General features: G+C 38.3%; 1 protein-coding gene across 1 annotated transcript in view; it reads right to left on the bottom strand.

Annotated features, from left to right (window-relative positions):
* galnt2 (UDP-N-acetyl-alpha-D-galactosamine:polypeptide N-acetylgalactosaminyltransferase 2) overlaps positions 1 to 15310 on the bottom strand; it is a 71368-nt gene that overhangs the window by 7213 nt on the left and 48845 nt on the right. Inside the window, exons 4-11 of the mRNA XM_014997701.2 lie at positions 9462 to 9560; positions 9312 to 9379; positions 9159 to 9224; positions 8944 to 9065; positions 5045 to 5132; positions 4862 to 4949; positions 4671 to 4774; positions 2290 to 2416 (exon numbers count right to left, since the gene is read on the bottom strand). Of these exons, the coding sequence (XP_014853187.1) occupies positions 2290 to 2416; positions 4671 to 4774; positions 4862 to 4949; positions 5045 to 5132; positions 8944 to 9065; positions 9159 to 9224; positions 9312 to 9379; positions 9462 to 9560 (762 nt within the window). The remainder of the gene's footprint in view (positions 1 to 2289; positions 2417 to 4670; positions 4775 to 4861; positions 4950 to 5044; positions 5133 to 8943; positions 9066 to 9158; positions 9225 to 9311; positions 9380 to 9461; positions 9561 to 15310) is intronic.

The raw sequence follows: 15310 nt of genomic DNA, 5'->3' as shown, positions 1-15310 counted from the left end.
AAACTCTGCTGCTGAAGCTCATTCATATCTGCAGAGTTTATTTTCATCCTGCTCAAGAACCATCCAGAACCACTCTTATCCATCGCATCACGAGTAGCCGACTGCTGTGTGTTGTCTGACATTTAAAAACTTGCTAAGCCTCACAGATTTTAACTTTTTCTCCCCGCACTCATTACTGCACCTCCTCTCAGTTAAACACAGACGTATTAAGTGTCCACAGAAATGTCAGACTCTTGGCTGGAAGCTGATATAAAGCATTTGAGAATTTAAGTTTATGGCCAAGGGCAGGGCAGACGTCAGTGACCAAGAACCATCATCAAAAAGACATTGTAAGGAGCTCCGATACTGACAAAATAAAAAGATTTATTTTAGTAGTTTTAAACCAAATGTTCTAAATTTGTTGCAATTTTTCTTTTTTACACTGGATTTTCAAATATTACAGTTAATTTGGAGTTAAATATCAATTTCTTATTGTTTTGTTATAACTGGATAAAAAAAACATGAGGACGTTTAAGAAAAATAAAAAAACAGGCTGTTTTAGACGTGTAAAATGAGTTTTAAAGCTTAGACACAATAAATCTCCAGTTTAGGAGATGCGTCAACCCGCCCAAAAGCAAAACTCAGAGTTCTGTGAATTTACTTTAGTTTAGCTGAGCTACATCAATTTTTGCACAGCTAATATCTACAGATGGATCTTTGGTTTCCTTATTTTAATTTCTAAATTTATATTTCTAAAAGGCTTATATAGTGCATAATGCGAAAATAAATTCTTGCAAGAGACAAAAAGAAATTATTTTATGTTTTATCCTCATTTTCTCTGAAACTGTAGCAGCTGCTATGATACTGAGACTTCTAATTTATTTTATAACAGATTATTGAAATAGAGTTTGTAGCTGCTGAGAAAAACAAAATTAGATTTGGATGCGTTATTTTAAACCCCTGGTTCAGAATACGGTGGGGTTTATCAGCTCCATACTGCGCTTCCTCTTTCTCCTCTTTGAAGATTCTTCACTCGTTTCAAACTAAGATAGTAAAGATAATGATGATGTTTACTATCATTATTATGATAGTAAAGATCTAAAGCATTCAGGTAAAGACAAGAGGGAGTCGCAGTAATGTCAACATTTTGTTACATTTGCTAGTTGACGCCCTTAATCATGACCATGGTCCTTAATCTCAAAGTGAAAAGAATTCAACATTTAATTTTAGTTCATTTAATCATGGAGGGGGAAAAAATCTCTCCTGAGACGATTGTAAACAAAAATAAGACCCTGAAATGACTGGAAAAAGAAAATAGTTCAGGATGCAAATGCACTCCAACGCTCCAACTAACCATTACTTTAATAATCAATTATTACGATGATTAATTGGATAAAGAAATTCTGCTTAGTTTAGACCCCCTGCAAGAAATGTTTATTTTCTTTTTAAATGAGAAAATAAACATTTTATTGCCTGAAATGCAATAGCAGACTGAATTGGAACCACTTGAAGAGTTTTGGTTAATATATATTTACAGACAAAGAGTTTTTTTTTTTATCTTAGATGCAAAATATATCACATATATTTTGTACAATTTTAGCTTAATTGCTGCTCTGAATATGTTGGGTTTTTTCAGTTAGTGGGCTTTTTGAGTTTGTATACTTCAGTTAACGATTAATTGATTCCTAAATTAGTTTTTTTTAATAACTGTTTCATCCCTAATTCAACGATGTTCTCGCAGCTTCTGAAAGTGAAACAGATTAGATTATTTTAATCTCACCAAAGCACAGTGGTCCAGTTAAAGTCCCAGTAGCGTTTTGAAAACTCTCCATGTTTGTGATGATTAAGCAGAAAAAGCTGTTTTCTGGCCTCGCTCACTAACAACCAGCTGGCAAGTATGTACCGTCTAATGGTTGCTAATAAAATAAGAACAATAATAAAACATCGGGAATTGTAAGAAAAAGTTGAATTATTTTTAGCCTTATTTGAGATATTTTAAAGTTTGGGTTGCAGATTGGTGGTTCTTAATTAATTAATTTTATGTTTTCTGAGAAAAGCCAAGATAAAAAAAATCTTCTGTACCAACTAATTTGCACGTTCACACACTGAGTGAGCTGAGAAAAGACTGTGGTTGTTGTGTGTTCTGCATAAAACCCTTTAATAGGTGGACTGGAGTAGTTTGGAAACGGTTCGTCTGTGGACATTTGTTACTGCTGATTGCAGCCAAGAACTCGGTGTGACGTCAACAAAGGACACTAAACGTTGAGTTTCCAGCAGGACAATGTGTGTTTCTATTTTTTGGTGCATTACCTTGCAAACACAGTCCCGCTGCCTCCAGGAAAGGTGTAGGGGTGCTGCTTCCTGAAGACGTGGCCAACCCGGCTGCAGGGGATGATTTCCAGGCTGCCACCACACTGCCACACACGAAACGAGATCTCTAAAAAAAAAAAAACAAACGCCCATCACAGTCTGCTATTTATAACAAAGCCGCCAAGGGAACATGGAGGATTGTCTTTATTTTGCGTTACCTCGCAATAATTTACCGGTCAGTTCATGCGGCATGATTGAAAACTGTAAGTCTTTCTGCTATGATCAGGTTTTTCCATGTATGTTTTTGTCTCGTTTGTGAGAAATCTGAAGTTTTATATCTCCTCATTTAGGGTAGAAATGCACTACAAACCAATGTGCAAAATACAAAAGCAAAACAGGTCAAACATGGACTTTTCATTCCTTCTAAGACACAAACAGAAACTTTCTGCAAGAAGAAAGAAAAAATACATCCAAACTATTTGGAGTATTTCTTAGTTATTTTCACTGGGTCATCTGACAGTTTTGATTGTGTCTTTTTTGCATTGTTAGTCTGAATTGTTAAAGAGCCATTTTCATGTGCAGCTCCATCTCAACCTTACACAGACAAACAAAAAGTGAATAAATCGATTCTCGATCAGCTTTTTGCACCAAAGAGTTAAGATATAAAAAAAACAAAACACATTTTTATTGAGGCTTTTTTAATGTGTGACATTTGTGACTGCATACAAAATAGACCAGGGTGTATTGGCTAATTTATTGTGAGGCAACACAAAAGAAAACTGTTTCCCCATTTCCCTGGAGGGGCTCCGTAATTCATAACAAAAAGTTTGTGAAAAGAACAACTAATTTAGTCTCCTGCACCTTCTAAATGTTTGAAATGTGTTTATAATTTGCAGTTTTGTGACATCCTCTGGGTTTGAATGAGTCTGGACTGTCAATCCAGCTCTGAATCTCTGCCTGCACCTCTCAGGGAGTGCCGCGAATCGCTCCGTCAGCTCATCCCGCTTCCCAACTGAATCCAAAACAAAGGCAACAGGGAGACAAAGCTGCAATTATATCACTCCACAGTTTGCAAATGATCTCCACTGCGTAGACCAGTTATTTTCACCCAGTGTTTCAGTTGTGTTATTATAGGAGCACCACTGTCATTTCTAAACTGAGAATATAATCACTGAATTGCTTTCTGCTCATTCTGCTTTTGGGATGGAAATGCAGACAATTTCCTGACACAGCATGAAGCAGGAGCAGAGAGCTTCATCAGTAAACATCGCACAGGAGAGTGGGAGTTTAATGAGTGGGAAGTAATCAGTGGGAGCCAAAAAAAACAAACAAAAAAAAATAGATTACAGCAGGGCGGCAGATTATGAAATAAACTTCCACTGAACATAATATATAGCTCTCCCCTTAGGGTTAATGAAGCATTCTTGCATTAGTTTGCGATGCACTATAGAGAGCAGCACTGAAATGAACTGAAATGAATCAAAACACATGAAACTGACATCAGACTAGGAAAAATATACCTTGCTTATTGGCATCATGTCTTTTTCCATCATTGTACAAATTTTATCCACCTTTCTGTCATATTATCCTGGTCTTCGTATCTCAGCGCATCAGTAAGTTCTGACCAAGTTGACGCCGCCGGCCAAACTACAACACTAAAAGACTGACTAATCGGACATTATTAATCGATTGGAACTAATTTTAATTTAATAAATTATTAATTGACAATTAATCACACCCTTCGCTTATATAATTGGATCTATATTAATAGTTGTATATTTACACAAAATGTGTATCTTTAATGCATTTGTCTGTCACACCTGACTGTTCCTGTGTTCCCTCATGTCTATTGGTTTGGTCCTCCAGCTCCACCTCATTTTCTTCTTTTGTCCAGGGTTCTCCAAGACTATTATACGTTTTTAATTTCCTCTTCCCTTTTCTTATTAATTCCACTGGGAAGAGCAAGTTTTATAATCCACTGCAATCCTTTTAGGTATATTGTTCAAATGTTTATTTGTTTTTCATATACTAATGATGGGTGTTTGAATATTTTCACTTAAGTCGTTATTACACCATTACAACATCTGATGGTGCTAAACACTTGGTTTTGTTATGATCACAATGTGCAATGCATGCTAACACTATTATTTTGTATAGAAGGGGATGGGCATGCTACATGCTAATGCTGATATGTCAGGTTGAATAAACGGAAATCGCCTCTGAATCCAGACGCAGAAGTCCACCGGCCACACTTATCTAAAGCAACTGTGTAAGAAATCAGATTAAATGTTGTTTTCTTTCTGGATTTCATTTCCAAGTGAGGTCATTTGGTGTTTTTCTGACCCACAGTGGGGGAGTTGACCCTAACTCTGGGAACTCACCCAGATTTTCGCCTCCCCAGACGTCCATCATCATGTCGTACTTTCCTAGTCGCTCAAAATACTCCTTATCCATGACGAACAGACCGCCAGCAATCATCGGCGTCCTACAGGTGCGGTGAACAGAGAGGTCAGAGGTTCACAACGGAGTGAAAAACGGAGCCATTTTGTTTCAGGATGTGAGCGTAACTCACTTGATGGGGGCGATGGGGTTGCCTTGTCTGGCTCGTCTCTGCTCCAGAGTCATATAGTCCCATTTAAACACTAAATTCCAGTCAAAGCCTATCAACAGAACCAGAAACAAGACAACAGTCATCATCACTCACTTAATAAATTGCAACACAAGTCACAGTGAGAGTCGTGAAAAGTGAAATGACCTCCTTTCAGATCGGCCGAGGCTCCCACATACTGAAAGTTGTCCATGTTGATGACGTCGATGATTGGAGAAACTACCCTCGTCTTATCCTGAAACACAGGCACAGAAAAATATTTATTTTCCTCCCACTGCAGCTAAACAATGACAGGGAATCTGGCGCATCAGTAAATATTTATCAGAAATCAAAGGACCTCATGATGAAGAAAGTTCAAGTAAATATTTCCACTCAAAATATTGATTCATGCGCTTATGTTTTGAGTTTACTTTCTTTTTGAGTTTCAGAGCTGGAAAGCTGTGCAGCTTCGTTATTCCCAGCAGAGTTTCAGTGCAGTGAGGCTCAGCTGGTTTAAAACGGATTCAGACAAAACACTGAACACATGGCCCAAAAACCACAGAAACAAACCTCCAGGTAGTAAATGAGATTCTTTATTTTATTGTGGTTTCATTCCTTATGCCGTTTCTACCCTCTTTTATTATTTATTAAACCAAATAACCAAACAATAAAAAAGTTTTAAAAAACTGCAAGCAAAAAAAACACACACATTGAGCAGTAAAGTTAATTTCTTTTGGCTTTTTAGAGACTAAACAACTTTCTTAATTTAATCAGTTTAGTTAGCAGTTTGTTGAAGACAATTAACGCCTGTATTTGTTTGGAAGCCTGTTTATTTAATTGTGTCTCTCTTTCACTTTTACCTGAACAGAGATGAGTTTGGTTGAACTGTCTTGATTCGTTTTAAGTTATTTTTAAATCTATAATTTAACTTTAATTATCTGTGGTTTATTCTAAGTAAATTTTAATCCTAAAAGATAAACAAACAACTTTTGATTCTTCTAACTGGACAGGTCGACTGTGACTGGTTAATAAACATTAAATAAGTTAAAGCAACCTAATATTACCATATAGACTATAAGGAAGAACATTTTTAAACCATTTATGAAAGTTTTTTTAATGTTAGATGACAGCTCTTTGCATTTGATGGTGTTAAAGTCTTCACATTTGTTTCAGAGGAATAGTTTGTGAATGTAAAATAAGTTTTGTTTTTGAATAGTGAATGAAACATTTCTGTACTTTTCTGTTAAAGAGACCCTGATCTTTATTTATAGGGAAAAGGGAACATAAACATTGTAATCATTTGGCTGTAAAAGCTTTTTCTTTGTAAAACAAAGGAAACAAAACAGGATCTCTACATTTTTCTCCTACATGAAATCACTTCAAAATCCATCCATAAACACATTTCACACATCGATAACAGTCTGAAGCATACGCGCTCTGTTGATGGAAAGAAATTGATTGAAAACAAAACATAAAGCTTCATTGGTTATTATGAACCGAGAACAAAACTGTGCTGCGTTCACATATAAATAAATGTCAATTCAACCTGTTCTCAGCAGAGAAACTGGATCACACAAACCTTCAGCTGTCAAGCGGCTCTGGATGGGATCAGATTAGTATTTAGAGATCGTTCCATTTTAGTCCTGCTTTTCTATGAGGCTGTCGGAATCTCAGCGTCCATTGAAAAATGATGTTAAATATTGGGTGTGATTAGCTGGTAATCCAGTAGACTGGGTTTGATTGGGGATCAGAGTTGCAACATTTGTTATATTTTCAGATGAAGCTGTTTGCTTTCACACTGAACTGTGTCAACAGTTCAAACCATTTGAAAAACCTGTTCCCCTCCTCGCCTGTGGTTGTAGCGTTGTGACCCAGTGTAAAAAAACACAAGCAAAAATAAATATTGATTTAATATCTTATTCTACAACGAGATTAAAAGGCATAAATATATAGATTACATGTATTATTCTACAATAAGATTTAAAAAGTAATAAAATTAAAAATAAGTTCATAAATATATGTAAAAAGTGCTAGAAATCTTTATAAAACCAAACAGGACTGGTGTTGAATGTAGGGCTGTTGTAAACGAATATTTTAGTAATCGAGTAATCTATCGATTATTCTTACGATTAATCGAGTAATCGGATAAAAAAATTATAAAATGAAATATTGGTAAATCTGGCATAATACCGGTGTTACTATCAGATATCAATATCAGTCCAATTTTTCATATTTGAGCATCCCTAACAGTTGCTTTTTTGTAGTTTAGAAAACTAACCTGTAACAATAATAGCTCACTTTCTAAGTTAACCAGAAGAAAAGTTATAGAAAAATCTGAAATTATATTGAATTTAATAACAAAGAGGCAGGCTCACAAATGTGCTTATAAAAAATGTCTTCAATCCAGCTTTTAGTTTATGTATTCATCTTCAGTGAGTTTAATAGATTAATTAAACTCACCTTGCCACCTAACCTGTCACGCTTTGGGTTTGAAAATACGGGAAATGCCGCCTGGAGTGGGAGGAGAGGGCGAATGAACGAACGTAAGATGGGGTGGAGGGGAGGAAATAGACCAGCGGACTGACGAACCGTTAGACCGGGGGACGAACACGGAGGGAAGCAATACGGGATATTTACGACACCTTCACTGGTCACACTCAGAAACTCATCTACCAGCCATGTACGATGCGCTCCGCCACCCGTTTCTTCAGACCGGGATATGAAATTTATTGTGCGGTTCGTCGGTAAAGCTACATTTACACGGTAAGCATCAGCTACTCAGCCGCCCGCCCTGTTCAGTCTATCCGCTCACCTCAGCGCTCTTCCCGCCGTTCGCTTTCAACCAGCAGCCCCGGAGGAGAAATGCTGCCGTACTCCAGGCATTCCCCCAGTCATTTTAAGGATGCTTATTGGTTCCCCAAAAACGATAAAAAGTCGGGCATTATCATCAATCAATTAAATCCCCACGGGCCAATCTTGAAGATTGGACTTTATGCCGCTGAGACTTAGCTTTTGTCAACAACTCAGAGGCGGAAGTGAGAGCTCCGCGCAACGCAAATGAAGTCCCGGCCGGAACACGGTGCGCTAACTAATAAAACATAAATTAACGAAGCTTCGAGGCAGGTAAATTTTCCTCAAGGAATTTTAGTAATCGAGGTACTCGAATCATTCGAGGAATCGTTTCAGCCCTAGTTGAATGCACGCTGTGACATTTTGTCTCTGCAGTGAGACACCAACCAACAGGCCGATTATCAATGTAACATGCAGAATGCGCATCATGGCTGTTAGCTAACAATTATGGCATGCCTATTAAAATATTAATATTAATCACACTGATATACTGTGCAGCACTGATGTAAGGTATTAACACTCATGTAAGAGCTCAAAGACAAACAGTACGGTTAGAGCATAAAAGAGAAAGAGGCTAGAAGCAATATAACAACACTGAGTGTGTATCTCCAGCAGCACTCTGGAGATAAAAATAACACAAATGATCTAAAGAAGATGGTTTGAATTCACTATTATACATTATCATTTAACACCTTAGTTAATAAAATGTTGTGATAATATTTTACATTCTACAGCAGGAAAATGTAAACTAAAATATAACAAGATTTTAAGTTTTGAAATGTCTGTCTTACACACCTGACTGGTTTAAGAAAGGTACAAAAAAAACTCTAAATAATGTTCTTGATACATTTTTCATTATTTAGCACAATAATAAATAATTTAAAACAAAAACAAAAATTGATCTAATTGTTTGATCTAATTTAACTTCATACAGTGTGAAAAATGTGCCAGTTTTTCTCTATTATCCTTAGATACCTGGTAAATAACAGTTTCTAAATTTATTTAGAAACTTTCAATCAAATATTAGATTGCACTTTATTTCAAAGCTGTGCAGTTTGAATATCAAGAACCTTTCAAGGATTTTATACAGAAGAACTTTCCAAACCTTGAAAACACCTAATTTTCAAGGATTCCAAGCACCCATAACGACACTGTACATGGTGGGAATTTAACTTTGACTAAAAGGTGGTTTTAGAGGAGAATGTGTTTGAGTTTACCTCAGCCACTCGCTCCAGCAGCGGCTCCAGCCAGTGATCGTTGCATTCACAGTGAGAGTCCAGGAAGGTGAGGACTGGCGCTGTGGCGGCATCTGCACCACAGACCCTCGAACGCATCAGTCCTGAGCGAACGAAGACGCTCAATCAGAACAAAACGGTTTCATCTCGTAGACCACAGAATGAGCAGCTGACATTTTCTATTTATTTCTTTGTACCTTCTCTGCGGTTGTTCCTAAGGACGCGAACCTTCTCGATCTTCCCCAGCAGGGCTCCATCCTCCGCTGGAAAACACACATAAATCAGGACTTTTTACTCACTTCTGCGCTCTGATTTAAACAGGACGGTTAGTGACGGGGCAGGAGACTCACGGTTGTCACTGTAGTCGTCAACCAAAATGATTTCTTTGACCAAGTGAGGAGGACTTTTCTTCAAGACGCTAAACGGAGAGAAACATGAAACGGATGAATAAATCTGAGTCAATAAATCAGAAAATAGCAGCACAGAGAGCACAGCTCTACCTGATGACAGTCCGCAGCAGAGCAGAACGAGCCTCGTTATGGAAGGTGATGACAACACTGGAGGCTGGCAGGTCTGACCTCCACTGTTTACTTCTGCAGCTGAATGCAAAACCAAACAAGACAAAGATGAAAACTCACTTTTCTTTTTCTAAATGCCCTAACATGTATAAGCTTCTACACACAAACACACTGCTGAATGTACCAGCCAGGCTGTTGAACCTTAAAAGTGACCAATTATGATTCCTTCCTGCATTAGTAGAGCCTCCTGCACAACCAATAGTAATTTATCGGATGATGCTACTAATGTAAGATGACTGGGTGTAAAAATAACACTTTGAACGTGTAAATATACTTTACAACAGTTCTTCTGTTTTTGTTTTAAATCTATTTAGTTTGTTTTTAACTTTGTTTATTCTTTTCTTACACTAAATAAAGTCAAAACAACAAGAATCCATCAAACGTTTTCTGAATGGTAACAAGTCATTGTACAGAGCTTATAGCAGTAAAATCAGCTGACCAAACGTTCTGGGACTCAGCTAGGGTTGCTAGGTGACGACCTGGATTTCACTGGGGTTGCTAGGTAACAGCGTAGTGTGACTTAATTTTAACAGTTTTTGAAGCGGCTCATTTTCCAGATGTGATATGCCAAAAAAATAGCAGGGTGTTTTTTTTTAAGCACTTAGACTGTTTTAAGAAGGAGTCAAGATCCAAAATGGAGGCACAAAAAAACGTCCCCTTTAAATCCAGATGGATCTGATTCTGCTCACACAAGCATGGAGGCATAAAAACACAACATAAACGTGAAGACTGGTGCTCTGATGAAGAAATCCTGCCTTAATTTAAAACCCAGTAACACCAGTGACACCATCCAGACTGGAAGCAGTGAGTCCAGTAAACCCTGTGACAATACTGAATACTGTGCTGGACCCGGTTCAGATAGAGGATGGTTTCCAGCAGCCACACATCATGATTAACTCCAGATGTTCAGCCAGTATAAAATGTGTAAACTGCTCCTAAATTTATTTTTTAACAACAACTGTGAAACTTTATTCTCCTGCTGAAACAAACTGCGAGAACAAATGATTCAGTGTTTTGCAAAAGTATTCACACTCTGAACTCTTTCACGTTTTGTCATCTGCATATTTATATAATTTCATGTGACCATCCTTCCACTGCTGTTCAGTTCAGGGCTGCAACTAATAATTATTTTGGTAATCAATCAATCCATGGATTACTCTGATGATTAATCGATTAATCAGACAGAAACAAAAAATCAGTTAACTATATATTTAAGCCTTTTGATACAACAGTAGAAATACTTTTAAAAATGCAAATAAAATTATTCAATCCATTTTTTAAATAAAATAAACATTTCAATCTAAAAAATACTGATAACATATAATGTATAATTTCTGTAAAGTTGTGGCTTAACTGCTGCTTTGAATTTGTTGTTTTTTCCTGTAAACTCCAGTTAATTAATAAACGATTATTTAAATCATCACAATTAATCTGATCAATCGTTTCAGTCCTAATTAAAACTACTGACAGGTGACACAAGAACAATCAGAGGGTTGAGAGTATTAATGCTCCAACCTTTTGTCCCAAAAATACATCAGTCAGAAGAGCATTAGCATTTAAACCGCCTGCATTAATCTTGCAGGAAGCCGTTACGGTTCCATTTATACCGGCAAACATAATCTCACTTTACCACAACCTTTGTCAAGCCTAAAAGCACTTTTGATCTGGTCTTGAAAGTGCTGCGACCCTGGATTAAACCGACAATAAGGAAGCAATCAGAACTGATGCACGTTGTGCAAATGACACATCAGTACTGGATCAATGGACTCGTCCCAGCGCCGTCAGCGGGCTAATGGCCCAGACGGTCTGAGTCAGGTCAATATATGAGCAAGCATGTCTGTGTTTATAGAAACAGCCCAAAAATCACAGAGCACATCTCAGCAGAGGCTGCTGCCATAAAAACCACTGAATTAATTTAATGACTTGCTCCATTAGGATGATAAATGCAGCGTTTACACGTCACTGTTTCAAAGGGAAGATCGTCCATAGAGCCTGTGAATGATAAAGAAATTAAACGCATTTCACTGGATTATTGATGAAAAGCTTTAGCATTTCTCCAACAAAGACACAAATATTCTGCAGAATTTAAAGTAAATGATTAATTCAAACCTTTGTACAAGGGAATGGTTTGCACTAAATATGATAAATTGTCTTTGTCAGGTAGCATTGTTAGCGTTAATATCATAATTATTATTGTTGTTAATACTATTAGAACTACTATTAACATATCATTGAATGTACTGCATTAGTCAAGAATCTGGAAGAAAAATACTTATAAATAATGTTGCTGGAGAAGGAGTTGGTTTTCGTAAGTTTATACTTCTACCCACTCGTTTATTGTTTATTGTATTGCTGTGATTTTATTTGTAATCTATAGCATTCAATACACTTCATAAATACCAAAAATGTATAAGTTTAGCAAGAGAGTGATGCAAGAAGTCAATGAAGTTGATCCAGATTTAAAGCTAACAATAAAAAAACAGAGACAGAAATTATTGATTCAGAGTATTCTCATTCCCTAAGACATGAAATGTTCCCGTCACTTCAGAGTAAAGCAACACACCGACGGAATGTCATCATAATCAGCATGAACACAGAGTAAGAGCATGAAATAAAGCCAGAAAACTGTGACAGCTGAACCTGAAACCTTGGAGCATCACGGAAAAATGAAGATGAAAAACAGTGAGAGAACATCTAATCACAAAGAATCAGCAACATAATCTGGTTTTTGTTCTGTTTTTCTACATCTGAGAAAGTTGCAGACAGCAATATAACCGATACAGACATGCATGTCACATGAAACTAAAGTATCGTGGAAGTATTGGAGGAAGGTGTAACAGAGCAGATATAACTATCTGACAAGCAGTGGTGTTACTCCACAAACATTCCTGTCAACAAAAATGAGCAGCATAAAGGACAGATTTCAAATTTTCTTCCTGAGAAATGTTCACAGACTGAGGTGGCTTTCTGGGTGAGTGGGGTCTCTTACATCCCCTCAATCCAGCTTCATCTAACAGCGTAAAAAAAAAACACACACACACACACACACAGATCCCACCCTGAACCTTCAAGATGGAGGCAGAGAAGATGGAGAATGTATTTGACTGGATGGATTTTCTGAGCATTATCCATCCAGCCTTATATTTCAGATGAACTTCTCTTCAGCCTTTTTTCTGGTAATTTTATCAGATTGTAAATCCCAGATTTCGGTAATGTTTTGTTTTCTCGGTTTTCTAAATCAGTCTTTCTCAAACTGTGGTCCATGGGCGCCCCCTAGTGGTCCGCATGGTACTGCATGTAAACGACCGTTTATTTACCGTGACGTCAGCTCAAAGTGCGACGCTACAGCTAGCTTAGCAAAGGATTGTGTTTAAAAACAAAAATGGATACATTACTTAAAACCGGGTCACTCAGAAGCATAGGCGTAACTTCCTGAAGGACTGGTGTGGACATGTGGAGAGTAGGTTAGTTATGCTAGCTTAACTTTTATCACCTTAGCATGTACTCTCACTGCGCAGTTCAGAGTATTTCAGTTATTAACATAACATAAAACATAAAAATAAGGCGACCCACATACATTTTCTGACAGATCATCAGAAGTGCAGGTGTTTAAGATGGCTAATCAACCACCGCTAGTGTTCAGGCGATCACTTCTTAATGATCGCAAAAATCATTGCTTCAGGTCTTTTCCATAGCAACGATCAGAAGCAATACCTTGCCCCAGAAGTCCAGTGAGCTCACTGATGAGGTCATAGATGACATCATGTACATCACAGTCGATCAAAGAAGTTCTAAAGCTTTAATCTCAATGTGTCAGTCAGGATCCAGATGGTTCTCGGAGATTCAGATTTGTGGAGAGTAATAATGTTTAGTGTTTCATAGGCGCTCGTTCCCTTCATTATCCCCTTGGTTGGGGCCTTGGATACGCCTTGGATACACCGTCACCACAGGTATGAAGACGACATGTTTGACAGATGTCTGTGGGACCGCAGATGAAAACCTGACTGAGACCTCACAAGACAATACTGAAGACGACAGTCAGGAAAACTGACCCGGCTGGGGAAGTTTGTTTGACGGATGTCTGTAGGATCGCAGACGTAGACCGGAATGAGACCTCACAAGACAGTACTGAAGACGACGGTACTGTCTCAGGGCAAACTGACCCGGCTGGGGAAGTTTGCTCAAAGTCAATGGAACATCTTGAGCGTGAGAGTACAGTCGCAGTAAAATCTACCCCGGCTGGGGAAGATTTATCTGTAGCTGACCTCGCAGCCAAAACTTTTGCTGAATTGACAGTGAAAGCTTTGGTGTCATCGGCTCCCTCTCTGGTTTTCCCAAAGAATACTTCTCTGAAAGGCACAATTACCAGTGTCTTTGAGGTACCAAGTTCCCCGGATGGGGGAACGTATCTCGGAGGAAAAGGGAGCCGTTAATTTGACCAAAAAAAAAAACTTCTCTAAATGGTAGGGTCACCATTATTTTTGAGGGTTTGAATGTTCTCCAAGTGCATTAGTGGGTTCTTTCTGGATTCATTTATTCTTCCAGGTACATCAATTCAGAACAGAGGGTTGGCTCTGACATTCCAGATGTAGGGAGGACAGAAGCTGCAGAATATGGACAAGCGGACATGGGAAATAAGGGAGAGAACTACTTTAAGTTCTCCAATTAACTAAAAAATAGTGGGTGAATGCCACTTTCCAGACTGTCCTGAACCTGAGCGTCACCAGAAGGTGTCTCGCTCAGGAAAGGGTTTTTCTGGAGGCGTCATCCATCCCATGCTGTGCTAGTCTCATCCACACAGCTGTCCGACATCCGGCCAAACGAAGTTCTCCCGAGTTCTGATGGAGCTCAGGGAGAAAAAATTGATATCAGATGTGGGAAAGGACTACGACATAAAATGTTTGCTGGACTCTGTTTTGGTCTGGTTGGATTCATTTGGCGGGGACACAGATAGAGAGTTGTATAATGCCAACTCTTGCTCAAACTGTGAAACCAACTTCCTTGAGCTCATGAGCTACGGCCCCCTGGTCGTCCTTCAATCGGCAACATTTCCAACCGACGTAGTTTCACTTTTTAGCAGTTGGTTGGATTTGGGGGGCAAACGTCGCTGTTCAGGCTGCGGGTCAGCTTTACAGAAAAAACACTCCCTGGCTGATAAAGTGCTGGTGTTTTTTCTACAAAGGCAGGCCAGGACACACCCAGTGATTCCCAATCAGACCATGGATGCAGAATGTGAATGTGGAACGGAGCGGTTCCACCTTCTCCTCCGTCATCTGTGGGGGTTCAGAGCCGACCCACTTCTACATGTACTTGATGCAAGGACAGCAAACAGTGAAGGCAGATGACGAACATGTCTTCACTGCAAACAGCCACTGTAGTGAAGACATGAATGAAAAGGGATCCATTGACATTTATGAGAAGTTAAGAAATGGTGGGAAACAGGAAGTCACACCTGACGTTACAGAATCTCCAGCCCCTCCTCTCGAAGATGATCAAGGTGCTTTTGGAGAGGAGCTAAAAATAACTAATTTGGAAGATGAAAAAATCACAGAAGAGATCATTAGTGACCATTTTGAGGCTGGGGAAATCTGACTGGGACTGAACATGTGTCCTAATGTGTTCAGTTATTTAAATTTATGGGATAAAAAGGTAAAAAGATTTGGTGTAACATGGTGGACAGTCCCCACCAATATTTCCTGCACCTTTTTATTCTGTATGGTTTAGATGCCGAGTTACATACACGTTGTATTCAAAGATGGCTAATCAACCAC

The sequence above is a fragment of the Poecilia mexicana genome, unplaced genomic scaffold (genome assembly GCF_051168715.1).
Source record: "Poecilia mexicana isolate PSO_F unplaced genomic scaffold, ASM5116871v1 scaffold_3, whole genome shotgun sequence".
Lineage (NCBI taxonomy): Eukaryota > Metazoa > Chordata > Actinopteri > Cyprinodontiformes > Poeciliidae > Poecilia > Poecilia mexicana.
This window is presented reverse-complemented; position numbering and strand designations above follow the sequence as displayed.